We start from the raw sequence: 26843 nt of genomic DNA on the forward strand, positions 1-26843 counted from the left end.
TTTGACATAACAAATAGAAATTGTTTAACTTCGTAAAGGTGTGCTGGCGGCCAGCAACATGTTCTTACAAGATAAACGCCAGCTCACGTTTGGGCATGATAGTGACGTCAAACAAAACCAAAAAATACAAAGATATCGTGATAATCATCATTTCCTGTGCTCAGAGTGGATCCTTCTCTGGAGGTGACAGTGAAAATATTAACCACAGCCGGGCACAGAGTTTGTCCTGTGTGTCCAGGCGTGCGTTAACCTTGCGCAAGGGGTTCACGTGCTCGTGCCTGGGGGGGGGGGTCAATGAACTTTGCCCGTGCAACAACATGGAAATCGCCACCGTCAACGCTCTCCCTTTCGAGGATTTTGTTAATATCTTCGGTAACGTGGTGGAGAGATGTCCGATGGTGACAGCAGCCGTGTGGACGATGCGTCCTTTCGCGAACTTGAACGCGTTAGAGGTCGCGATCAGCGAGTTCATCGACGCTCTTCCAGACTCAGGTGAGAGAACATTCTGCCAAACTAGCCTACTGGCGCGTGATGACGTGTGTTTTAGTGAGTGACGAGTCTCAATGTGCGTCCAGGTAAAGAGGGCATCCTCAGGTGTCACCCGGATCTCGCGGGGAGGGAGCACAAGAGCGGCACCTTGACCCGGGAGTCACGCGAGGAGCAAGCGCGTGCCGGCTTGGGTGCGCTGAGCTCCGCTGAGGCGTCGCGCGTGGCCCGGCTCAACGAGGATTACAAGGAGCGTTTCGGGTTCCCTTTCGTCATCTGCGCCACTTTGAACCACAAAGCGGCTATTTTACGGCAGCTGTCCGAGCGACTCCGGAACGAGCGCGAGGCGGAAAGGGCGCGCGGTATCGAAGAAGTGAAGAAGATCTGCGCCCTGCGTCTGCGAGGTCTCGTGCACTCTGAAGCACCCAACAAACTATAAAAATAAAATAAAATAAAAAAAGTGTGGTCCTTTAATGACTGTAATATTTGCTTTATTCCAAATTATTGGGGGTTATTCTTCTTCTATCAAGTATATATACAGAAATTCTTGAAACAAACTTGTGGATCTGTTTATTAACTGAACAATTGACATGATTCTTATTTACAAGGGGAAATGTAAAGCCTTCATGGCTGATATATATTCCCGAAAAGAGTCTGACGTGAGAAAGAAGGCACTCGTTACCGCTACAAGGATGCTGGTGCTCCGTAGTCTCATCGTGCCATCTAGCGCCCAAACCTTCAACCCCGCAGGGTGAGGAGGGATGAAGAAGTATCCCCTCAGTCCAGCCTCCATTCAAGAGGACTTCGGTGGTCCCCGGGGGGCTTTGAGAGAACTCAGCAGTCCTCCTCGGCCCCCTCATGAGTCTAATTCCCAGCTTTAAAGGCCAGACTTAGTGCCTTCTCCGGGTCTAGGTGGGCTTCCTCCCCGAGGCGTGTAGCGGGGAGACAGGGGGTGTGGCGGTTGAGGAGACCCCGCCCGCGGCCTCCCCCTGGTCTCCAGATGTTATAGAGGAGTCCTGGTCCGGGTCTCCCCCTCTCGACCTCCTCCGGTCTTCCTCCTTCTTCCACTTCATGCGCCGGTTCTGGAACCAGATCTTGATGTGGCGCTCGGTGAGGCTGAGGGTCAGCGCCAGCTCCACGCGGCGGGGTCTCGAGATGTAGCGGTTGAACAGGAACTCCTTCTCGAGCTCGAGCAGCTGCGCGCGCGTGTACGCGGTCCTCGTGCGCTTGTTTTCCTCGGTCTCGGCCACCACGTAGGGTCCTGCTGACACACGGCGGATTCTCAGTACTTCAGAAGTCCCTCTGGATTGATTTACAGCTTTTTGCTTGAATGCAATCTCCAGTAAAGTAAATAATAAAGTCACCATTTCACCCAGAGAGGAGGAATTATGAACGCACGCGACGGAATCAACTGGAGTTCAGTTGTTTTGTATTACAACGACATAAAGGATCTTTACATTCTTATCTTCCAACTAAAAATGTCAAATTTACCTCCAATTCTTTAAAAAAAAAAATCTAATTCCATTTCCTACTTAGCCTATAAGTCTTGTATATTGAGGCTGTCGCTGCTGGCTTTTCTTAATTTGTTCTTCATTCACGACTAATATCTTGTGTTTTGCAGGCAAATTCTTCGATGACGTAAACGTTTTTTCGTGCTCATTTGTTCTTAACATCGAGCCGAAGTAAGAAGTAAGTGGCCTGTGGGCTTCCTCGTAGCTGAAATTTGAATACACTGAAATATGAAGGGGAAAAAAAAACTTGATTGGCTTTGGTTATGCCAAAGTTTTTCAAATCATATTTTATATATAGTAGGCACTGCAGCAAAAACACAGAGAACAGCCTTTATTTTCCTGACTCGTAGCTTGCGTATATCCTTGAGAAATCCTGACTGTCGGCGGTTTCGCCATAAAACCCCATCAAAAAAGTCCATATATTTAATTAGTATTTGGAATATTATATTGTTTACATGAATTGTGGACAAATTTAACCTTTCAACTGTTTTATTCAAATGGAAAAATTCACTTTGGACTTAAAGTCAAAGTTCTTATTTCCCCTATTTGTGCTACTTCTCACTCATCAGACAATTTAGCAACTTATTCTCTATTTTATAAAAAAAAATGGACAATAAATAATAAAAGCAATTCAAATACCTGCAGTATAACATAATAACCTCTTCATTTGAAATCATTTTGTAATTTGCTATACGTGATGCAGCGTCTTCCTTTCAGGAACGTCTTATGAAAGAAAACACTTTTTTTTAAAAAAAAGTATAAAAATGAAGTTGAATAAGTTTCTTAAATATGTTCCCTTTTTTTAAAAAAAAAAAGGTTTTTAAGATGTGAATTGTTGGGCAGAACGCCAAGGAGCTGATCTGAACTGACAAAATAAAATAAATGAATTCATGATAAATGTACAATTTAATTAGAGAGGACAATCAACAATTTGGTTAAAATTAAACAAAAGTCCTCCACATCTTTTCTCGTGTCTTATATGTGGCATTAGGCCTTCTCCACTTTGGTAAAATGGTGGCTTAAGATTTTTAGAGACAAAAAGGCACATTTTTGTGACGATAAGATCCGATAAAAGCCAGCATTGACCTTCCGGGGCTTTTACAAATTGACTGACAGGGTAAACTGAAACACCTTGGATAATATTGTTGAGAGCAATGATGTCATTTAGGCTTTGGAGAGTCACTGAAACTCACACAAAAAGCTTTTTTATTTTACTTTTTACTTTCAATATATGGACAGTCAATGTAAAAACTCAGAGAAAATTTGTAATAAAGCACTAATGACGGTCCATGCAGCTGTGCCTTACCTGTCCACTGGCCCTTCCAGGTGTGTGAGTGGGATTTGGTGGTTTTCATCCAGGGGAACGGGAGGTGATATCTCTGCTCCTCCGGGTCTCCGTAACCTGTTGCGGTGGGAAGAGACTGCTGCTGGAGCCCTTGCGGGTGCTGGAGCTGAGGAATACCTGGATCCTCCCGCACAGGTAGGCTGTAAGTGGTGGAAATGTCGGGGAGGCTGGCCGGTTCCAAGGAGGCTCCCATAGCCGCCGCCGGTGTGTACGCGGAGTGCACCTGCCGGCTCATGTAGAGGCAGGGCGGGGGGCTGTGGCTGTAGTCCTCGCCCTGCGACCTCTGGTACACGCAGGAGTCTTTAAAAACCTGCGAGGAATAGAAGTGATTTTCCCGATTCATGGTTGCCGAGGACCCAAGTGTGTAGGGGCCGTGTGCCTGCGCCCTGCCTCGGCGTAGACAGTCTGCTCTACCTGCTTCGAGTGACTACGAGGCTCCACACAGGTGTGTCACCGCCACCATGTGACTCCGCTGCGCCTAAACTATTGGTGTCACTGTTTGCTCAGATCTATAGTCCTCAGTTTCCAGGATATGTGGGATTTTCAGTAAATTGAACAGAACAGCGTGTAAATCAACGCCTCCTAGTAAACAGCAGTGTTTACCTGCATCCACCTGTACCCCCCCCCCCACTCCAGCAGCAAGACAGGGGGGTGGGATTAAGACAGACACTTATTCATTTAAAGGCACTTAAGACAGGCTGTTAAGCATCCAGAGAAAATACATTTCTCATATATGAGTGACTCTCCTATAAGGTCTTATAAAGGAGAGACTTCAGCAGCTTTATCAGTTTTTTTTTCTTTTTCTCCTCTTTGCCTCTACCCCCCCCCCCACCCACACACACACACATCCCTGACTTTTATAAATGTACCCATTACACAGATGTGACTGCATCATTTAACACCATTTAGCAGGTCTGGGGCCCCACAGTCGCTACAGAAAGGGCCCTCAGAGCCGCAGCACTCTCACTGTGTTTGCTGGCCATTAGCGGGTGTGTGTTCGCCTCATTTACCAGCAGCTCTTCTGGTAAACCAATTAAGCTGGAGTGAGCAGAACTCAATTACCCAACGCGCACGATCCTGGAGCTTACCTGTGCAGGGTTTTTTTTTTTTTTTTTACAACAGCGTGAGCTTCAGTTTCATGATCGAGGGGATTCTCTGTTTAACAGGTGAAGCTTTTACCTTTATAGCGTGTATTTGCACTGAGTTCTTCAAAAGCAATTACAGCACTTTCCTCAGTATCTTAATGGGCCACTCAGCATTGCAATAAAGTTCAAGTAAACCAATTCTATACTAATCGCCCGCTTGGTCTATGGCTTTAATGGTGTTTATATTTGAGCATTGTTTCAAAAAGGAAGGAAACAGTTAACCGCAGCTATTCTCCACCACACTGGACACAGACAACGTGATATATGGAGCGTGAGCAGCGTAAAATGCAATTTAGCCAACTTTCCAGATACCCAGTTTTGCATAATGGCTTCAGAGAGTAAGTAATGCAGCCGGGTTTTTTCACTAACCAAAGAAGACATTTGTAAAACTCTGGATGTGAAACAATAAAAAAAAAGGCAAGACCAAATGGATAGGTCAGATATAAACCGCACTTTGAACGCTTGAGTACACGTCCGTCTGTTGTTCTGAATTAGCTAAAATACACAGAAAATGTACTTCTGTAGCAGTTTAATCCTATTATTGTTATTAACACACGTATTACAGCTATTGTTGCGACTTCTTTAACAAATACCACTTATTCATCCGTACTGTAGGAGTGTCAGCTGCCCTTTGACAAACACTGATAGCAGGTATAAAGATGTCAAAAAGTCGGACGCATGATAAAATGTCCTTACTGAGTGGCAGCAGTTGCAGTGTGTCGTATGTAAACATTCTAACCAGTGAATACTGACAGAAGAATGATAATGGGATTATAATTGAAATCAAACCTCTCCTACGGGAGCACGAGTCCTGTAAGAACAGTTCTGTCAACTCGGAGCTTTATGGGACTGTTCTTCATTTTAGATGGGCAGTTTAACTTGGCATTAAGATGTGTGAACAAAACAATATCTAAAAAGAAGTGTTAAAAAAACAGTAGTAGCTTATTAGCGGCTCCTGTGTGCTCGCTGGCAGGTCTACACTTGCTGGTCAGAGAGCAGTTTTGGGAGGTTCCACCTGTGTTTCCTGAACAAGGCGTAGACTCTGGCAAACCATGTTCCTCCCCTCCCGCAGGAGTCTTTAATTGCCAACTCTTTCCTGGCGATCTTTGCTGCGTGTGTGTTCTCTGTCGTCTTTGTGCTTGTGACTTCTTTTCCTGTCTCTATCCTCCTTGCTCTCTTCTTTATTGCTCCTCTGATGATGTTTGTGATCCGTGCGTCCTCCATTATTCCTGTGGTCTCGGGGAGGCGATCTGCTGCGGCCACGGCGGCTTCTCTCCGGGGATTCGCTCCTCAGGCGTCCTCTCGTGACAGAGCGACCAGCAGTGGGTTCGCCGCTGCGCCGCTGCAGGCCTGTGGAGCGCAGGGTGTTGAGGAGGAAGCGTTTGTTGGTGCTCCGCAGGGGACATTTCAACCTGCCATGAGGGCAAACAACAAAGCGCAACAGAGAACATACAAGAGAACAGATGAGGAGGATTTGAACAGGTTACTTTTTATGATGTAGAAGACAGACTAAATTACAGCAGATGTGTAGTTCAATGTGTGGAGTCACACTGTGGAATAAATGGCTCATATTGTTGTAAAGCTATGACTGAGTTAAATCTGGCTGTTTAAACTCCAGAATCCAGCTGATCTGGCGTCATAATTTGTGTATAAAGTAACTGTGCCATAACATTCATGACTATAGATTTAGACATACATTTTCATGATCACATAGTGACATGAACACCTGATACATGTGAGGAGCAGGAAGTCATGAAACGTCTTGGGTCCATGTTTTCAATAATATCATCGAGCTCCACTTAAATATCTGCTGCTCTTATTTACCATCTCTTCCTTCTTACTCCTCAATAATGTGTATTTCTTGTGCTTGAAGCGTACAACGCGTAAAAAAATGATTGAAGCCCCAAAACAAACCACAAAAGACAAATGGAAACAGCAATTAGCTGAGACAAACTATCAATTAGTACATTTTAACACAAAGATTGACCTAAATTAATAACCATATTCCTATTAAGGGGCGGCACAGTGATTAGCACTGTCGCCTCACAGCAAGAAGGTTCCGGGTTCGAGCCCCAGCTCAAGCATGTTCTCCCTGTACCAGTGTCCTGTGTGGGTTCTCTCTGGTACTCCGGCTTCCTCCCACAGTCCAAAGACATCAAGAGGGGACGAGGCTGATTGATACTCTAAATTGACCGTAGGTGTGACTGTGAGTGTGAATGGTTGTCTGTCTCTATGTGTTGGCCCTGTGATGGACTGGTGACCTGTCCAGGGTGAACCCTGCCTCTCGTCTGAAGGTTGAAGGCTGCTGGGATAGGCTCCTATTTAGCAATTATGGGCAGTAAACTGTGGATGCATAATGATGTTTTATTCCAAATGTGTTTCTACTGATTTTGGCTGAAGGACAACATTTACCAACATCGACATGTATAAAAACAAGATGCTATGATATTTCCTTTTGAAACATATGGAAAAACACATAGAAACATGATTTTGAAAAGAAATGCTTTTCTTTATTTCTCACACATTTGGAAAAACCCCATAAATCATGTACCATGTGCATGTATGCTTTGTTGTTACAGCAGAAGAGTCTTGAGCAAAAGTGTTTCTCACTGGACCATCATAAGAAAATACAATTAATGTATGTGTCCAAAACCAAATTCTCCAGTAAGTAAAGGTTAATTAAGAATACAGCAAAACCACATTTTAACATAATATATATGCTCATTTGTTAGTTTATTATGCACACCCGGGTTAAACTAATGGAGTACAATAGAGCAGCCCTGTAATAAATCTACCCCTCATGAGGATTTTACTATTATTTTGATTGGATCTCCTTTAATGTAAAGGGCCTAATTGTGGGGTTCTATTGAAAATGCACTGTAAAATTTTGTAAATTTTAATTAATATATAGATGTACCTAATAACCATTGTGTCTGTTTCAATATGTGTCATTTAAACAGAGTTTTAAATTATCAGTGTTCATGTCACTCATTTTTAACAATTCAGTGAACCTGCACTTAGCGTAGTGAGTTTTTAATCATACACACACTCTGCACCGACTGAATTTTAGCATACCACAAGTGTGCTGTACATTTACAAAAGTAAAATTGCCTTAATTCATTAAAAGAACACTAACTACCAGACAGGACCAGTAAAATCCTGTGCTCACCATCCTGCAGGGCCCATGGTCTCTGCTCTCACCCGGGCCCGGTCCGTCTCCTTGAGGAGCTCCTCAATTGCGCGCCTGAATGGAGAAGAAGAAGAAAAAAAACAGCCTAGCTTTAGTCTCGAATGAAAGGGAGGCAACTGTTGCATTTTGAGGCCAAAATGGAACAAAACCCCAAGGGGCAGCCATGGGGAGGATCATTTAATGAAGAGAGAGAAACGTGACTCATTAGCGAGAGAATGTGGAGCAGCAGCGGTGTCCTGATTTAACCCGAAATGCTGGAGCAGCAGAGTGGAGAAGATTCCCGGATTTAGCCGACCTTTAACTACATAACACGGGGGGGCTGATGGTTACTTTTAGCTGGTGTGTCTCAAGAGTACAACAGTATAAGTACAACAGCTGTAGACCAAAAATATCCACTACCGGACAAATGGGTTACGGTTGCAGAAGAGGGAGAACTAGCCCTAACTGTTAGCACCCAGCGGCTGAATGACGTCAAACAGCAAAATATTTACGTACTTTTCCAGGTCATTATCCTCTGCCATCTCGACGCGATTTATTACAACTTTCCACCAATTAATTTGTCTCTAACCTACAGTAACAGGTTAATTTACGCAGCATCTTTATTGTTTACTGGTCTGAAGGTCCTTCGATCAAGGACCCAGTAATTTGGTGTCCACGCTTATGCCTGACCAAAACACTTCTTCCTTTCGGTCATTTTGCCGTTTTCTTTTTTCTTCCTTTGTGTACCCATTCTTGACACATCTTCCAGACAATATCTTCTATTGCAGATAAGCCATTCATATTTTTTAAATTGTCTTTCAGTGCTCTTATTCAAAACAAAAGAGTGTGATGGAAACTGTGGAACGCCGGCAAGTTCAGTCCTAATAGAACCAAATAAACAAATACGTTAACCATGAAAAGGAACCAATGGTTAGTAAGCCTGAATAACAGAAGAAATAACATGCAAGGAAATGTATGAGTTGAAGTTTAATTACTGTTGCATTTTTATTACATTTCTCCACTCTTTCCTCTCTCACTCAGTCACTAACTCACACACACGCACAAAACGTAATTTCACTTAAGTTTAAGCTAAATTAGCTTCAAGTTTCAAAAGAAAAAAATCTTTATGCACATATTAATTAATTGATAATAATGGTGTTTAAGTTGGTGCAGGAAAAACAAATTTCATAAGTCCGATTTATCCCACACTAGGGAAATTTCAAAAGTTTCGGCAGCAGTTACAGACAGAAGAAGAAAGGATAATATGAATTTTTTTAAAAAATATGAAATAAGACAAAATAAGACGTAAATAAATAAATATTAACAAGCTCAATTCAGTTAAACTACTTTATCAATTGGAATTTTTACATTAATATTACAAATTATCAGTCATCCTCATCTTGCTGTTAAGAGCCGCGATGCTTTTTACAGATGCTGATTTTTTTTTTTTTCAGGCGATTTTGTAGCCACTACAGATTCCTGCTATGGATTGACAGCCGCAGGCCCCGCCTATCGATCTTGACGGACAGCGGTGGGCGGCTCCATCACCACCAAAGGCACGGGGGCGTTTTCGTGCGGGTGTGCAGAACGGTCCGTTGCGGTTAATGCGTGATTGAGGTGCCGCCGGAAAAATCGTGCCCTTTTAGGGGCCGGAGTGCACGGAGGAGCAGCCGGATTAGGTAATACCACATCTGCATCTATATTCTGCCTACACATCTCCGGTGTCACTGTGTGGCTGGCTGTGCATTGATATTGCCATTGTCGCTTCATCTGTCCTCTCTTTTCCGCTTGTGCAGGGTCGGATGGAGTCAGACAGATGGGAGGCATTTTTTTTAATTGCTCCTGTCTTATTATGTGTTCAACGCAAACGGATTGCAGATCATGACACTGCAGTTGGTGCGGTGCCAAAATAAATTAGGACAATGACGGTGAAGAAAAGAGTACAATTTGCAGTGGAGTGAGTTTTTGTTGACATCACTGCACGTCTGTGTGACAAAAGCAGCCTATTGCAGGCCTGTTCTTGCAAGTCTCTACATTTTAGAAAGGGAGGTTATAAAAATGTAGGCTAAACCAAAAGGACCTCAGATTTTAAATCTTCCTATTTTTTGTATTTTTCATCTCATTTGACTTGAAAATGTCACTCCTGCATGCATGCAAGGGATTTGAGGGTTTGTCCAGTGTTAGAAGATTAAATTGTCATTTCTGAAAAATGAGCATAGACAGGTGCAAGGCCATGACTGTTATTAATGTATAAAGCATTGCAATGACAATAACATCATGGCCTTGGACTCTCAAACACACACTGGGATTAAAAAAGAGAGTGTGTGTGTGTCTGTGTGTCTGTGTGTGTGTGTGTGTGTGTGTGTGTGTGTGTGTGTGTGTGTGTGTGTGTGTGTGTGTAAGAACCCCCTACAAAGTCCATGCATGGTTAAAATAGATTTAAGTGCTTTTCATGGCTCAGGCTCTAAACTGCTGCCACAGTGAAAAGCTCAACATTTTACTTATTGATAAAGACTATTTGCAGGATCTACAACCCAAAAGCTCTCGTGCATGCTGTGTGCCCTGCGTGTGTATGCATATCTACAAGTCTGTGCGTACGTGTGTGAGTGTGTGATGTGGTGATGTCACAGCTTTGTTATAGGAACAGAGAACCCTTGTGTCCTCATGACTAATTCATGTCCAGCTGCGGGATAGAGACAGAAGCAGCCAGTCACACAGAGGCAGGAGCACGTACTTAAAGGAGGCTGAAATAAATAACTAGCCGACCGGTAGCCAAGGAGACAGGAGAGACAGGTTGTCACAGGGATGGGTAGCCACGGAGACGAGATGAAAAAAAGCAGCAAAAAAATGGAAGCAAGGGGGCTCTCAGCATTATTGTTTGCACTGTCTGACAAGCTTTCAGGCTGTATCGAGAAGGAGCAGAGCATCCTCCTGAGAGAAATGTATCTGTTGTGTGGTTCTCCTGCATCCTTCTCCGGCTACACTCTGAATGTCAAGCCCCACTGAACAGAACAGGCTCCAGGTCGTCATGGAGACAGGAGCAGACCCTCAGTGGAACAGAGGCAGGTAGTCACTGTGGTTTGGCTGGCCGGTTGTGAGCTGAGGCACGCCCTCTGCTGTCTGCTGATAGCATCTGTCCTAGAGGGGCTCGGCTAGTAGAGCGGCTGCAGGGTCTGCATGTGGAAGTGAGCAGCGTGTTCATCCGCTCTCTGGAGTGATGTATTTTAAGACTTTGCTTCTGGCATGTTCTCTCCCTGCTGCAGAGGAAGATCTATCATCCTGAACTAAGAGAATGCATCAGTTTGAAAAAGATTCAACAAATTCCTGCTACTTTTGTCCCTTTTCTTTTATGCCCCTTTCCATTTCTTTCAGATTTTACATCCCATTAATCTCCTTCATGCCCCCCTGCTCATCTCCCTTTCTCCTTCTGCTGGCACTCTTTTCCCTTTTCTGTTGCTTTCCCAATCCCTCCTCCTCTGATCTGTGTCCTCTCTCTGCCTCAATCCCAGATAATTCCCTCTCTGTGGAATTGGAAGATTGCAGCAGGCGAGAGCAAAAGAGAGATTATACTGCCAGATTAGAGGACAGGAGCAGCAATACATAATCTGAACACACTCATACATACACACTCTCACACACACACACACACACACACACATACACACACACAAACACACACACACAGCCTCTCTCCATCTCATGCCGACTCATGCGGACACACGGGCCCACGTGCACGAAGTATTTGGCACATGAATAAATGCAGGACTACATAATCAGACACTTGTTGTTTTTCTGAAACAGCTGTTTAACCCTCTTGCTCTACCCTCTGACCTGCAGCGTGATGTGCCATCAGCCGCCGGGGGGCATCTGTCCTCTCTGCAAGTCCTCCGTCCAGTGAAGCTTATGGGATAGGAGTGTGCGTGCCCCTTCCCAACACTACAGCCCCACTGGAGTCACTCGTGCCAAAGCTGAGTTGTGTTGACGGAACGGAGATGGGCAGCCCAGGCTGCGAGGTGGGTCTAGCTGGGCCACTTGAGCCACCCTTGGAGGCTCTGTGCTCTGAGTGTGGCCAGATCCACCGCAGCTGGGAGAACCACCTTTATAACTACCGTCTGGAAGTAGATGACGACCTAGTGTGCCACATTTGCCTGCAGCCGCTGGTGCAGCCGCTGGACACACCATGCGGCCACACCTTCTGCGCCCGCTGCCTACGAAGCTTCCTCCAGGAGAGGGACTTCTGTCCGCTGGACAGGACGCGGCTGCAGCTGCAGGCATGCCGCAGATCCAGTATACTGGTTCACAAGCTGCTGGACAAGCTATCTGTGTCTTGCCCTTTGACCCCAGTGTGCTCCCTTAGCATGCCACGATGTGACCTGGAGGCACACCTAAAACACAGGTAACTGCACTCAGACACATTAGGTGGGCCCATGCATGAGTATTTGAGCTTAATGACAAGCAGATTTGATTAGAAAAGCTTCTGTTTCTGAAAACACACTGCCAGTGGAAGGTTCCACCGAGATTTGAACTCAGATTGCTGGATTCAAAGTCCAGAGTGCTAACCATTACACCATGGAACCACTGAATTTGAATCGTGACTCAAAGTTATTCGACAAAACTGTTCAATTTCAAAGCTGTTCTGAGTGTTTAATACTGATTTAACCACAGAGTGAGTTGAGCATGCACTAACATCAAGAAAAGTGCTTATTTCAACAAAATCTAGATCTTTCCCTGAACCCTAAGGAGGTGCTTTTGTTCTTTAACCACTTAGTATGCAAGTATTTAATTTCTGTGTCCACACTCATGTTCTTCATGTCTCTTGGCAAAATAGTCTGGGACAACAAGTGTCATAAAGTTGACATATTTTGAGGATATTGCACTGGAGCTGGTGGCAAGGTGGTACAGTGGTTAGCACTGTTGCCTCACAGTAAGAAGGTTCTGGGTTCGAGCTCGGGCACGGGGTCTTTCTGTGTAGAGTTACCATGTTTTCCCTGTGCCTGTGTGGATTCTCTCCAGGTTCTTCCCAAAGACATCAAGAGGATACTAGGTTATTTGGATATTCTAAATTGACTGTAGGTGTGACTGTGAATGGTTGTCTGTCTGTATGTGTTGGCCCTGTGATGGACTGGCAACCTGTCCAGAGTGAACCCCCCCTTCTCACCTGAAAGCTGCTAGTATAGGCTCCAGCCCCTCAGTGACCCTTAACAGGGTAAGCGGAAGAAGATGGATGGATGTACTGGATCCTCACTGCAAATTGAAAACAACCCTCCAGTGAAATCTAGAACTACAATTGAGTTCATATTTGAATTTCAAATTCATATAAAATTTTCATGAGCATTAGAAGAGGCAGTAAAATGAAATGAAAAGGGGTGGATCTTATTCTTCCATCACAAGTGAGTAGCAGTGGTTAGCAGAGCCATGTGGACAGTGTTTGTTTTGTATGTGTTAAGCCACACCCACTTTAGCTGTCCGGTTGCAAGTGAGTAAAAAGCAGTCTTACAATCACATGACCTTTCCAAAGTCAAGTACCAGCCAGATTTGAACTTTGATTCAAAGTCAGAACCCTTGTACGCTACATCCTAATGATGTTAATTAGTTCATGACCAAACACAGGTTAATGTACTTCCTGAGCTGTATTCATTTATTTAATTAGAAGAACTATTGATGTAATAGTCCAGACTCTTTAGACTCACCCCTAAACCTTAAAGGTTCCCATCCGCACATTCTGGCTTTTGGCCCATTTGGACCAGGTGCTGTGGGACCCTGAGGGGATTATTGGGCTGTAGGTCATGTGACAAGGGATTAGTGGTTCCCTACCACAGTCATGAGTTAGCTGACCAGAAGCTCCATGTTCTCAGTCTGCAATCATGCTGAGCAACTTCAACACCAGAGATCTTTTCAACCATTTCTTCTGTGAGACCGCCAAAGGCAACCCTGGCCTGTGGTGAGTAGACCACGGTGGACTCAGCACTACGTGGGCTGGTCTTCTCCCCCGCCTCTGGTGTCTTGTCCTTGCTTTCCTGCAGACAACTGCTTTCTAGAGTGTGTATGCGCATCAGTGGTTGCTATCCGAGGAGCAGAAGAGGTTGTTGATGTGTGCTGTTATGAATGGAAGCGTTTGGAACATGTTGGATAGATTTGGTGATAACATGAAAATGTGCTTTAGAAAAGTGAGGCGAAGAAGATTATAATTTGCTTTATTGATTACAGAATACACTTCTATCTAATTCAGCCCCTCGTGACTGTCTGCCTGTTGCTAAGGAACCATCCATTGGTATTTGACGCTTGATTATTGACTGGTTATCCAGTGACTTTCAAACACCTCAGTAGAGATAAGGAGATTTTCATTAACAGGCTCACAGTAACAAGCTTTTCTGAGTCAGCTTTTTTACAGGAGACCCCCTGGGGGTCGTGTCTCTTTAGACTTAAGGCCTTTAAAGCAACACTCCTGCTAAAATGAATCCTGTCGCCATATGTGACAAATACATGTAAACTCAGAAAGCAACTAATTTGTCAAAATGTGGCTAACATTAGCTTACCAGACGCTAGTGGCAGAGTTATGATGTAGCAGCCAAACCTGGCAAGAAACACACTGACCATGACAGTGGATGGGAAGTTGTAGCGTGCCTGGACAAACTGATCCTGAACCATATTCATTTGAACCAGAATGCACAGACGAAGACCTACAGGTTTTGAAAACTGAGCGGGTGTGATGGAGGCATGCTAACCTGCCTATCCACTACTATTACTTGTGCTAAGCTAAGCTAATTAGCAGATAGCAAGTTTCTGAGGGTCTCAGCTTGCTAATGCACGGACAGAGAAAAGAATGGTATCTTAAAAAATGGTGTGGCGTCCATACAAGTGTGAGTTAATGGTTATACGTTCTGAGTTTAATTAGTGAGAAGTGGGTTAGGTTTACCATGTCATTGCTTGACCAGTTTTACCTTTTAATTTCACCTTGTCTTCATCAGCATGTCTTCGACGTGAAAACAGGGAAAGATGGTTCCAGATGGATCAAACCAGGTCGCTGTGGGGACTAACGTGACATTCTTTAATAAAGATTAAACCTCTGGTCCACGTGGGCTCGCCTCACCCTTATTACCCTGTCGACTTAGGTCTAAGATAGAAACAGGAGCCAAGAGCCGGCTGTCGCCAGGAGACTTTGTCAGTCAACATTGTTGTTGAAGATTAGAGATCGGACGCTGGACCTTAGATTAAAAGATGAGAGTGCTCTGGGCCGCAGTGTTCTTTACGGGGTTAAGGTGGACTGGTTGATCTTATTACTGATGTGTGTGTGTGTGTGTGTGTGTGTGTGTGTGTGTGTGTGTGTGTGTGTGTGTGTGTGTGTGTGTGTGTGTGTGTGTGTGTGTTGGCAGGTTAAATGCTGGAGGGTCTCTCAGTAAGAGCACAACAGCTCAAGAAAAGCTACATGACAGGGAGATATTTTTGGCTGGAGGAACTGGCTTGTCTCTGAGTATCTGAGTGATCAAGTGTGACAGGGTTGGAGTTTGAGATGCTGCTTCTTCAAAGGAATCGGAGCAAACCGTTTTATATTACATCATCAGTAGGCGTACAGCAACCTTTCTTTAATTTCGTTCTCTAGAGGAGTGTTTACCATCGTGTCACATGTGGGGAGGGGGGGGGAGCACGTCGTGACAGCTCAGATCTTCCAATCTGGCGTCCATTAAAATATCACATTTCTGAAGATTTTCTGCTTTGAGTGAAATTGAAACAACTAAAAAATGGCACATTAGTCATTAGACTCAGCGAAGGAGCTCAGCAAGAAGAGATCAGCACCCACAAGCGTTTCATAGACCAGACCATCTTACTGCAGCGGTGTCTGACAGACTGCCTGCTCTGCGGCTCCCATCTAGCCCAGCAACATGGCCTCCTTAGAGGTAGACGGATCCTGCTGCAGCTGATGTCCATCTCGCTGCTTACAGAATTTATTTAAAGCAGCGCAGCAGCAGAGCAAAGTTCTTAATTTCCTCCTTGCCACTGGTTTAACATCCAGTCCAGGCAGCAGCATCCCTGCATCTCCAGCTACTTAACATTTAATCAAGTATTACTGTGGATAAAATGATAATACAACAAATTCCATCCGTTATAGTATTGAGGTATGAAGCAGTGATGATTCTATCTTTTAACAACAAATAATTCTGGGACCGAAAATGGCAGATGAGCCAGGACTTCACTTTATAGACACCACATTTTCAAACAGCCATACTGGCCTGGCTTTGTTACCTTCTTTTTTTTTTTAAGCGTTAGCTTTTCTAATTCAAGCATCTTTGATCAAAATGCGATCACAACGTTTCCCCCTCCAATCACTTCCTGCTTGATGGGAATATCAAGATTAAGAACCTGTTTCCATGACACCAGCTACGCAGTTAGATATCGAGTGTTTAATGTTTGAAATGTTGCGAAGACAATGAATCTACTGTAATGGATGGGACTGAATGGAGTGGAGGACAGACGCACTTTAATCATTCAACCACTCACAGTAAATACTTCAGAGTCAATTAATGGTGAGAAGGCACTGATCCCCTGAGTCTGTCAGTCTGTTTTCCGATGAAGAGCATCCGCATCATTGCTTGACACCCCTGTGCTTCACCTGTTGGGAAGGTTAGGTGGATGTAAATTAGATGTGAATTGGTGTTTGTCTCTAAGGGGATCCACCAGCGACCTGTCTGGGGACGTCTGCTGTGATTGGCTCCAGCTCCCCGTGACACACACAGGATGAGCAAACGTTAGAATCCTCATCAATCCAAGGAATCCTGTGCATCCCAGCTCAGTTCTGAACAATTCCCAAGAGGGCCTGCAGGATATTTAAGCAGCAATGTTTTTAATGGAGCCACAACTTGAATAAGCAGGAAACATCAAACCAAGAGAAACAACAGTATCTAGTTTTTGCAAACCCCCCTAATGGACTCTATTGAGCATCACATCAAATTAACTGATGCTGGACTTAATTTTCTTTACACATCAGATGGACTAACAAACTGACGCCTGTTGCTTGGTGAAAGGTGTCCCGGGACGCGATGTCAGCAGACCAGTGTGGACGGTCCACGTAACGAGAGTGGAGACGAACGAGCCATGGTGACCAGCCCTCCCAGATCCCCCCCGTCACAGACAGAACTGAGGGATGCAACCCCCTCGCCGCCCACTGGGCCTAACACCACCGGCAGCAATGGTCCAACGTGGACGGACGACGTGGGCCTTGACAACCCCGCCTTCGAGGAGAGCACTGAAGAAGACAGTGAGTTGATCCGTAAATACCGATCATCAGTGGAGTCTTGAAAGTTTGGTAAAAAAACACATCCGTCTTCTCTTCCTCAGAGATTCTCTCTCTTCTCCCAGGTGTGGTTGGGCTGGAGTGCGTAGTTCCCCGGGTGAAGCGCCCCCTCAGTAACCCCTGCATCCACCTCCTGCGTTCTGTTAGCTCCACCTCCTCTGGTTGGGACTGCCCTGAGTCCCCTCCTCTTTCTGCAGAAGAAGGTAAAGCATCACTTCTTCAGAGTATATGATACTGCTTCTTTTGTAATAGCTCTAACGTTAAAAACTGGATAATCAGATTATGTTAAATGTGAGGAAGATGTAGAAATGAAATCCTGAAGCTCAGGTGTGTAGTGATCTCATTCGTGTGTCCATTAGGCTGTGTGAAGCTGCCGTCCCTTCCTGAAGGAGAAATCACCGCCATTGAGGTCCACCGGGCAAACCCCTACGTTGAGCTGGGAATCAGCATCGTTGGGGGAAACGAGACGCCTCTCATTAACATCGTAATTCAGGAAGTGTACCGGGACGGGGTCATTGCTCGAGACGGGAGGCTGCTGGCAGGGGATCAGATACTGCAGGTAAGAGATAGATGTGGGTGGAGGAAAAAATATGAGTTCACAGGCAGGCAGTGTGGGGATTAGGATGAGGTTTATAGACTAAACAGCCAATGAACCAATGAGGAAAATAAGCAAGAAAATTGACATGATTTAAGACAAACATGCTTCCTCAGAAGGACTGATGAATAAATGAGGATTTATGGTGGTGGTGATGGGGGGCGGGGGGGGTGGGGTGTATCTACATAAACTAGCCAGCACAAAGTCTGGGTAGCTGAGATTTAAACCATGAGCCTTCTGACGAGGTTACAGCTGCTCTACCTGCTCAGCTAAAAACCAGCATGCTTTTCCTGTGAGAGAGATTGCCCATCTCATCAAGCAGAGTACTGGAGCCAGCTGCGTAAAGATTGGGTGCAATACTGAGGGATTGTGGGTATTGTAGTTTTACTCTGTTGCACGTCACAGTGAGCTTCAAACTAGGGTCAATACTTCAGTTATCAAGAGAAATAAAGGGAGTTTGTGAATGGATTTGTCCTACATAAGTTAGAGAAGTGATGTTTAAAGATCCTCTATTTTTGCAAAATTTCCATTCCGCATCTGTCATGAAGTGAAAGTTTTTATTTATTTAGTAAGAATTGAGTGGCTGTTAGATTAAAACATTTTAATACACTGCGCGCTCTATTTTCAATTCATAAAAATCGTTTGTGGAGGGCAGTCAAGAGATGTATTCAGGCAAGTTTGGTGTTAGTTGAGCAAAATGTGTGAGAGGAAATAGAATTAGTAACACTTAGGATTTTGTATTACTTGGTGCTGCATTTTGGTGTGAGTTACTACATTGTTGCATGTCCATCCATTTTCTAACTCTTATCCTGTTAAGGGTCCCAGGGGGCTGGAGCCCTGTTCACCCTGGACAGGTCACCAGTCCATCACAGGGCCAACACATAGAGACAGACAACCATTCACACTCACAGTCACACCTACGGTCAATTTAGAGTATCAGTCAGCCTCGTCCTCTCTTGATGTCTTTGGACTGTGGGAGGAAGCCGGAGTACCTGGAGTGAACGGGCCGGGGCTCGAACCCAGAACATTCTTGCTGTGAGGTGACAGTGCTAACCACTGCACCACCGTGCCACCAGTGTGGCATGTACAGCTGATTTTTTTTTATACATTCAAATTATTCTAAACTTCAAACGGTTGCTGTAGCACTACCACCAAGACTACCCTCCTAAAAAAGCCAACTGAGGATGTTTGGCATTGGAGTGAACCTCTGCATAAAGTTTGGTTTATTTTCTTGCATGGGAATCCAGATTTCCAAGAACTGAAGAGAGACAGATGGAAAGTACAGTAACATCTCCCTGCACGGCTGCCGGCCCCTGATCATTCGATCAGTGATGGAGGCTGATACAGGATCAAGCTGAGGAAAACATTAACTCTTATGGGAGCTATAAATAAAGAAACTATTCATTTGCAGACGGAGAAAGATAAGCAGCACTATAAATATATTCAAATGCATTTATGGTTTCCCTTCACTGGTTTGCTTGCTCGCTGTGTGTTAAAATGAGGTTTAACAGCTGGAATAGAAAATTGACTTTCACTGTCGCAGGTTTGTTAGGTGAATTTAAACATGCATCATCTCCTTATCAAGGTGAACAACGTGGACATCAGTAACGTGCCCCACAGTTTTGCCCGCTCCACCCTGGCACGCCCCTGCACCACTCTACAGCTGACTGTGCTCAGGGAGCGTCGCTGTGCCTCTCGGGCTCCTCCCTCCTCTTCCTCCTCCACCCCAGCTGTACCCCACGCGCCCTGCTCCAGCCCCGAGGGCACGCCACCCAGTCCCGCCACACTGAGGATCACCCTGCATAAGCGGGATTCCACAGAGCAGCTCGGCATCAAGCTGGTGCGGCGAACAGATGAATCAGGAGTGTTTGTATTGGACCTGCTGGAGGGAGGCCTGGCAGCCAAGGATGGCCGGCTGCGCAGTAACGACCGTGTTCTGGCTGTCAACGAGCAGGACCTTCGCCACGGCACCCCAGAACAGGCTGCGCAGATCATACAGGTACACATTCGTGTCACAACAAAGCACTTTCATACAAAACCTAGTAAATGAATGAAGACATGTACTTAAAGCACACATTCTGACTCTCTAGGCCAGCGGAGAGCGTGTCTTCTTGCTAATTGGCCGACCCAGCAAACCAACACCGCCGCCACCGCCAAAATCAAGCTCCACCAGAGATCTCTACTGCCTTGATCACTTCCTGCCTAACCACAGCTCCACCCCAAGTCCTGTACCCGTCCACCTCTCCCGCACCAGCACCCACAGAGTGAGGAGAACACTTATTTACGTGTGTGTGTGTGTGTGTGTGTGTGTGTGTGTGTGTGTGAGTGTGTCTGTGTGTGTGGCTGCAACTAAAGATTTATTTAGCTACACCCAAGGAATCTTCAAAAGCAGCCATAATCACATTATTTTTGTTAGATGCTGTTTTACAATGAGCTGATCCTCTGTATTAAGGTTTAGGTTGCCATTGGTTACCACGGTTATCCAGTCTGACTAAAAGGGATATTTAACACTTTACTTTGTCCAGGTGAAAAGTAATAACCGCTCATCACAGCTCTTTCTGTTATTTATTATCTGATTATCCATCCATCCATCCATCCTTTTTCTACTGCTTATCCTATTAAGGGTCAGGGGGGGGGCAGCTGAAGCCTTATCTGATTATCTGCGCTTCAATTAAAAAAAACAAAGCAAATAAAATGTGTAAATGCTATTTTTTACTAGAGTATTTTTGCATTTTTACACAAAAACCTTAAATTGATGGTTTTTGCTTTTAACAAATACGTTTTAAGCAGCATTTTATGTGAAAACGTTGAGCTGCAGTGGGACTTTTTGTTAGAAGACTAGTAAAGACGACCTCCTCGGCTGGTTACTGGTGGAGGAAATGATGTGTAAATAGACTTAAGAAGACAAACTCACTGAATATTTGTGCGTTTTTTTCCCAGGATCTGTCTCAGTGTGTGACCTGTAAGGAGAAACACATCACCGTGAAGAAAGAGCCCCATGAGTCGCTAGGTATGACTGTGGCAGGTGGGCGGGGCAGCAAGAGCGGCGAGCTGCCCATCTTTGTGACCAGCGTCCAACCGCACGGCTGCTTGTCGAGGGATGGACGAATCAAACGAGGTGGGTTCCCCCTCATGTTAGCGGGACAGTTCAGCCAAATCGAACACCTGACACAAGAGACTGCAGCATCATCTTCCTCCCTCAGGCGACGTCCTGCTGAGCATCAACGGCCAGGACCTGACCTACCTGAGCCACAGCGAGGCTGTTGGGACGCTGAAGGCCAGCGCCGCCTCGCCCTCCGTACAGCTGCGGGTTCTGGAAGTCAGCATGGTGGAGCAACACGACCACGACCAGCTGCTGCCTCATACTCACGACAGCGACTTCGACGCCAACTGGTCGCCCTCGTGGGTGATGTGGCTGGGGCTGCCCAGGTGAGCACACCCCGCTTCACCCATAGGTCTCCTTCAGAGGGCTTTGTAACAGAAACTAGAATATATGATTGCATTTTTACATCTATCTTGACAATGATAAATACACTGGTGCATCATATTCCTGGTTAACACGATTCTGTGGGATGAAAATTTACTAATTCTAAAAACACGTTCATTTTTTTTAACATCAGCCCTAATTATCTTCCATAGTGCCTCAGTATACTTAAAAACTTGTGCTGTAAAGATGCCAGACAGTTGTTCATGGTTTGCCGCGCTTGGATGCGGTCTCTCTCTCTCTCTTGCTCTCGTCCGGCCCTGCATCTCTCTGCTGTCTTCTCCCAGCTACCTGCACAGCAGTCATGAGATCGTCCTGCGGAGGAATCACCCCGGCAGCTGGGGCTTCAGTATTGTGGGAGGATACGAGGAGAGCCACGGCAACCAGGCCTTCTTTATCAAAACCATTGTCCTGGGTACACCAGCGTACTACGACGGTCGCCTCAAGTGAGTAATTGTGACTCAGCAGTGAGATTGAGGTGAATTAGCAGGTAGATAAGCTGTGTGTGATTGATAAGAGTGGCGTGATGTTAGTACACGCCTACAAAATGTAGGAAAATGACGTTAAAATCTGTAGTAAAGCCTAAATTAACCGCAAAAAAAACTGTTAGGAACTGTTTCAAAATTCCTTTTACAAGTCTTGCGGTTTCTGCTGCTGTTCTTAGATAGTTGAAGGTTTTACATTTACGTGAAACATTTTTTTCCTGCTTAAAGTACAAATGACTCTAAACGATAGAATAAAATTTACGCTGTTTTTCTTCTTTATAAACTGGGTGCTTTTTGCTGTGTCATAATCATCTTGGTTATGATCAAACTCTTAACAACAAACCAAATTCATCTTTGCATAGAGAGTACAACTCAGATATATTAACCTCAGGCTGAAAAAGGTCAAAAAGAATGTTAGCTGGAAGCCGGATTCAGTTATTTATCCTGGCATTTTGTGAAAAGGTCACTTGCAATGTTATTTGTCCACTCGATTGTCCTTTTTCTGGATTATTTTTTACTGTAACTTGACTGTGTGCTACTTTTGTTAATCCACAAATCAAATGAAAAACTTAAACATCCCATTGACCGTTGAAACTCTTCAATGAGATGAGCCTCTTTTTTCCTTGATGACGCTGAACATGTCACAATATCCAGCTGCCGTTCAGCTTCTCCAGGATCTACTGTGATATTCCCTGTATTTCATTTATATATGCAGCTTTTTTTTTGGACATACACATCGGACAAATTAATCAAAATGTTAATGCCATAAATACTCAATGGCATCAGGCCGTGGCCTTCCCAGGTTATGTTTCCGGTTGCTCCGTCTTCCAAATGTCTGTAAATCCCATTCCCAATAGCATTTTATCTTAGAAATACCTTGAGGTAATTCTTTAAATTTCACATAAATCCACTGGCATTCAAAGATGGATTAGAAATAGTTTGGTGGCAAAAGGTCAAAGTCAGTTTAACACACACACACACACACACACACACACATCAAAGAGGCATTCAATCACAATGCAGCAGTCCTGTCTTTTTAGGGGTTTTTTCTAATAATTGTGTCATTTTTGGTGGGCCATTTCTAATGATTCACATCCTAAGCCAGACATAACACTTCTTTTCTGCCTATCAAGGTCTGTCAAAAATCCTGTCATGAGAGCATGTTGGGTGAAGGGCTCAGGATCTGTTGCTTAAGCACGTTTTACAACACCATCACTAAATAAAGTCAAATGTATGAGGTGGTTGTGTGTGATGCACCAGCATCATTGTAATGACGTCAGGTGTTTTCATGTCTACAAAGAGTTCAAGTTCTGACCTCAGGGGCCACCTCATCACACTCTCCTGGATCAGATGTTTAACAACTTCCGCTGGCTTGTGTCATCGTAGGTGTGGCGACATGATCGTGGCGGTCAACGGCCTGTCGACAGCAGGAATGAGCCACTCAGCACTGGTGCCCATGCTGAAGGAGCAGCGTAGCCGGGTGGCGCTCACTGTGGTCTCCTGGCCTGGTAGCCTGGTATAGCTGGGCCAGATCTTAAACTAGGCCACGCACTCGGAATGTTCTATATTGGGAACAACCTTGGCCAAAGTGAACTGGTATGCGCTACTGTACATCGCTCCATACTGGGCTTAATCCAGGACCAAAAGCATACAGAACTGTAGTAGAAACCAAGTGGGGACCAAGCCTGTCCTGACCAGGTGGGACCTGGTCCAGATCATACCATGTCACTGGACAGACTGCACTCCAACACACTGCTGTGTTCATATGGTCATGTCTTCACACCCGCAGGGAAAACAGTGCAGCAAACAGGCAATCTGTGCTGTATTCACCTCACCAGGCAGGAGTAGAATCCAGGGCTGTATTCAGGTGGATGCACCGTTGACCATAGAGGTGGTAGAAGAATTAGATAAACGTGGTCCCCCATCATCTAGGATAATTATCTGTAGCCACTTTGAATCAAGATGTTCTGCAGCACCAGCGCTGTATCCATCTGAGTAAGCCTGAGGCCTTATTAGAAACCTGCCACATCCTGGGGTAAGGGGGGGGGGGCCTCAGCTGCCCTGATCACCTTGACAACCAGCCGTCCCATCAGCTGGACTTTTATACGTGTGAATGTTTTGTTTAATAAACATTTCCTGCAATTAATGTCTCGTGGTATATTTACAAGGGGTCTAGTTTAGATGGAGCAAGAGACCTGCGAGTAAATGCTGCTCTAATCAGGCTTTATTTCATACTTGCACCAACAAAATGACAGAAATAAAAGTTTCTCAATTTACAAAAAAAAAAGAAGTATTTAGAACATCCTTAAGATTTGGCATCCTTCAAGTTTGTGTTGCGCAGCTTTGCAGCAAGCTTGAGGGTCTCAGCTTGAATGGCAGAAGACTGGTTGAGGCGCTGTGCGACACGCCACGGCTGGTTCTTCTTAGGACGCAGTTTCTGGAGGAAAAGTTGGACATTTTAGAACATTATAATCTCAGGAAAAAAAAAAAATAGAAATTTAGTGAGAAAGTGTCACCTTTATCTTTTTCTTTGATGGGTCATGGACCACACCATGTCGCCACAGACTTTCCTGAAAAAACAAGACCAGTTATCAATGCCAGCATCTCACTTCAGCAAAACTACTACTTCCCCTAAATTTTAAAGTTCCAGCAGCCATGTGAGAATTTCTGCAGCTTTTTGAAATACCCACTTACCCAAAAGTGTGACGGAGTGTAGGAATCACTTTTGAGAGCATTTATTTAAGGCTGCAACCGATAATTCTCATCCAACTGTCAGTTGTTTTAAATGATCGAGATTTGTTTCTGAAAATGTAAAAATCATTTAAAAAACAAAACCTACATTTTCCCAGAGCCAAGTGCGACATGTTCAAATTGCTTTTGTCCATCAACAGCCCAAAACCAAGACGCTCATTTTATATAAGTGACCAAGCATAAAATCCTTGACTATTCAAGCATGGACGCAGCAGCAAATATTTGACAATTTTTGCTGGAGGACTGAAATTATTTTAACAAGCCAGCTCTATCATTACGACTCAAAGCTATAATGTAGCGGTGGAACCAGTTTAGCGTTTTGATCATGTTTGATACCTTCATGGCGAAGCTCTTCCCACAGCCAGCATAGGCACAGCTGAAAGGTTTCTTGCCCTCGTGGTCCCCAAGAACATGACTCTCCAAGTTGAAGCGGCGGGTAAACGTTTTACCACACCCGTCTCTGGGACAGAGAAACCTCCTCTTCTCTCCTGAGTGGACACGCTGCTCGTGCAGGTGCAAGAACCAGGAGTTGTTGAACTGCTTCTGGCACGTTCCGCACGGCAACTTGACTGAAGGATGCAGGAGTTTAGATCAGCAAACAAGACGGCACCCTCACAGTATTGCAGTAATACCTCTATGTTCCTTTCTATGCTTCTGATATTCCGTCCACGTCTTGCCCAGGTACGGGCACTCAGCAGTCTCACAAGGGTAGCCTGCAGCAGATACAAACAATGTTAGTAGAAATGCAAAAAAAGAGTTCTGTTTTTAAACCAGCTCACCTTTATGCACCTTCTCATGACATTTCATTTTGCCACGAGAAGGAAACGATCTTCCACAGCTGCCGATGTTACACCTAGGGGATTTTTTTTTACATTTTAGTTGGGAAAAAAAAAATCCCTTTTATTTTAGCGCCAACTTTCAGTGCCACTTACTGGAACGGCAAAATCTTCTGATGCTCACAGATGTGGGCCTTCAGTTGGTACCTCTTGTTGAAGTCTCTCTCACACCCCTGATGATTACACTGAAGCAAGACAGGAGAGTTGATGCAAAGAAGCCCATCCAGATGTTTCTCTAAAAACAGAAGCATTTCTAATGTGTTCTACTTGATATTGTTTCTCCTGGTGCTGGTGAACCCGAGCCATGTGGTTCTTCATGCTGGCACTTGTGACAAACGCTTCGGAGCATCCTTCAGCCTGACACCTGGACAGCAAAGCAGGTACATTTACACTAAATATGCTACAGTTTAAGTTTTTTTTTAAAACACAAACCGAGAAAGCTTGGCTCACTTGTGAGGTTTTTCCCCACTGTGACTGAGCTCATGCCTGGTGAGTTGATGGCGAGTGCAAAAGTGTTTGTCACAGTTTTCACAGGAGAACGGTTTCTGGGGTGGAGAAACATGTTTCAGACATGAAGCAGACAGAAACCGATGTTGTGTCATTTCACCTTCATCATCTGCACTTACCAATCCCGTGTGTTTGCAGAAATGAGCCTCGAGCTTCCATGACCTACTGAATTTAGCTTTACAATCAAAAAAAGAGCAAATAAAGCTTTTTCGGCTTTGCAACCTCTCCCCCATCTTAACTAAAGAGATGTCAGATGTGGTGTTTAGGTCAAAAGCAAAAGAAAACTTGTACTAAAGGGGCAGGACACTGGTGACCTACAAGCAGGAGCTCACCTGTTCTTGATTTATCTCATTGGATCGTACCAAGTCCTACAAAAAGGGGGGTGTCTTATCTTACATATAAAGCGGGTAAATAGGCTTTTTCAGAGAGAAGATTAAAAAAAATCAGGATAAAAGCAACTGCAACACATTTCAAGAGGACCCTTTAGTAAAACTACAGAACCACAAAGAATGTTGCAGCTAAATGCAAAACTAAATTGGCACTTTGAAAAGCAAGCAGTACAAACCATATGACGAATACCTGACATAGAACTTTAAAATTTATTTTGCGCCACAAATGGGACACATAAATGCAGAAGGGTTGTCACATTCTTGCCGAGTTCCTTTACGACTCACCGGGCTTTCATGTTAAAGCCGATTTCGAACTGGCATCAAAAACTGAGTCACAGAATAACATTTTGTAGCGATGTTTCATTTGTTTCTGCAAAGAGTAATGGTTCCCTAAGTGACAAACTGAAGTTAAAAGATGCTCTATTTCTATTAAGTAAAATATTTTTCATAATGAAAGAATTTAAAATTGTGCTAAGTTTTTGATATAAGATTTTGAAAATGTCCATGCTACATCCTTGTCATTCAATTTGACTGATTTCTTTCGCGTGAATTTTATACCAAACAAAATAGTCGCAAAATGATAAATAGAAGAGTTTTTGAAGAGTTTTTGAAATTAATTTTTTCAAAAAGTCCTGTCAGCTCAAAGCATCAACATTTCCACATTTTAATTTTCGTGAAAGTCGCAGTTCCATCCATGACATTTTCAACTTTATACTTTAACTCCACCATCAAGAGGACAGACTACAATTCCAGGAACTCTGGTACAAGACTGGACCCGAGTCCAAAGTATGTCTTATTTCCTGGGAGAAAGAAGAATACTGACCAAAAGGGCAGAACTTACTTGATTACGA

At 44.5% G+C, this 26843-nt stretch overlaps 5 protein-coding genes and 1 non-coding gene across 7 annotated transcripts; 2 read left to right on the forward strand and 4 right to left on the reverse strand.

The window, feature by feature from the left end:
* Positions 1–267: 267 nt before the first annotated feature.
* On the forward strand, positions 268–959 carry urad (ureidoimidazoline (2-oxo-4-hydroxy-4-carboxy-5-) decarboxylase). The gene is made up of 2 exons (XM_086191450.1): positions 268–492; positions 576–959. Exons 1-2 carry the CDS (start codon positions 318–320, stop codon positions 923–925), a joined length of 525 nt encoding a protein of 174 aa, XP_086047576.1. The 5' UTR covers positions 268–317; the 3' UTR covers positions 926–959.
* pdx1 (pancreatic and duodenal homeobox 1) lies at positions 802–4064 on the reverse strand. The gene is made up of 2 exons (XM_086191449.1): positions 3304–4064; positions 802–1747 (listed from the first exon to the last, which is right to left on the reverse strand). Exons 1-2 carry the CDS (start codon positions 3683–3685, stop codon positions 1395–1397), a joined length of 735 nt encoding a protein of 244 aa, XP_086047575.1. The 5' UTR covers positions 3686–4064; the 3' UTR covers positions 802–1394.
* Positions 3346–23550, forward strand: lnx2a (ligand of numb-protein X 2a). 2 transcript variants are annotated; one of them, XM_086191447.1, is made up of 12 exons: positions 3346–3477; positions 9111–9335; positions 11494–12052; positions 16677–16909; positions 17011–17148; positions 17305–17504; positions 19126–19539; positions 19631–19804; positions 20481–20658; positions 20744–20969; positions 21312–21470; positions 22896–23550. In XM_086191447.1, exons 3-12 carry the CDS (start codon positions 11649–11651, stop codon positions 23029–23031), a joined length of 2262 nt encoding a protein of 753 aa, XP_086047573.1. In that variant the 5' UTR covers positions 3346–3477; positions 9111–9335; positions 11494–11648; the 3' UTR covers positions 23032–23550. The 2 variants fall into 2 exon arrangements, with proteins under 2 accessions (XP_086047573.1, XP_086047574.1); XM_086191448.1 differs by lacking the exons at positions 3346–3477; positions 9111–9335; positions 11494–12052 and adding an exon at positions 12063–13597 and having other exon boundaries at positions 16990–17148.
* Positions 4199–8330, reverse strand: LOC147241712 (uncharacterized). Its single transcript, XM_086191344.1, has 3 exons — positions 8173–8330; positions 7657–7731; positions 4199–5899 (listed from the first exon to the last, which is right to left on the reverse strand). The coding sequence occupies exons 1-3, from the start codon at positions 8196–8198 to the stop codon at positions 5566–5568; spliced, it is 435 nt and encodes a 144-aa protein (XP_086047470.1). The 5' UTR covers positions 8199–8330; the 3' UTR covers positions 4199–5565.
* Positions 12162–12233, reverse strand: trnaq-uug (transfer RNA glutamine (anticodon UUG)). The gene has a single exon. It is a non-coding gene; the product is annotated as a tRNA-Gln (tRNA).
* Positions 23551–23715: 165 nt separating the features above from the next.
* Positions 23716–25933, reverse strand: gtf3ab (general transcription factor IIIA, b). Its single transcript, XM_086191200.1, has 9 exons — positions 25723–25933; positions 25547–25641; positions 25364–25460; positions 25193–25281; positions 25040–25113; positions 24893–24973; positions 24597–24829; positions 24026–24079; positions 23716–23946 (listed from the first exon to the last, which is right to left on the reverse strand). The coding sequence occupies exons 1-9, from the start codon at positions 25834–25836 to the stop codon at positions 23815–23817; spliced, it is 969 nt and encodes a 322-aa protein (XP_086047326.1). The 5' UTR covers positions 25837–25933; the 3' UTR covers positions 23716–23814.
* Positions 25934–26843: the final 910 nt, after the last annotated feature.

This window comes from Aulostomus chinensis, chromosome 21, assembly GCF_037954235.1.
Source record: "Aulostomus chinensis isolate RoL2024-O1b breed Wild chromosome 21, RoL_Achi_v1.0, whole genome shotgun sequence".
NCBI lineage: Eukaryota > Metazoa > Chordata > Actinopteri > Syngnathiformes > Aulostomidae > Aulostomus > Aulostomus chinensis.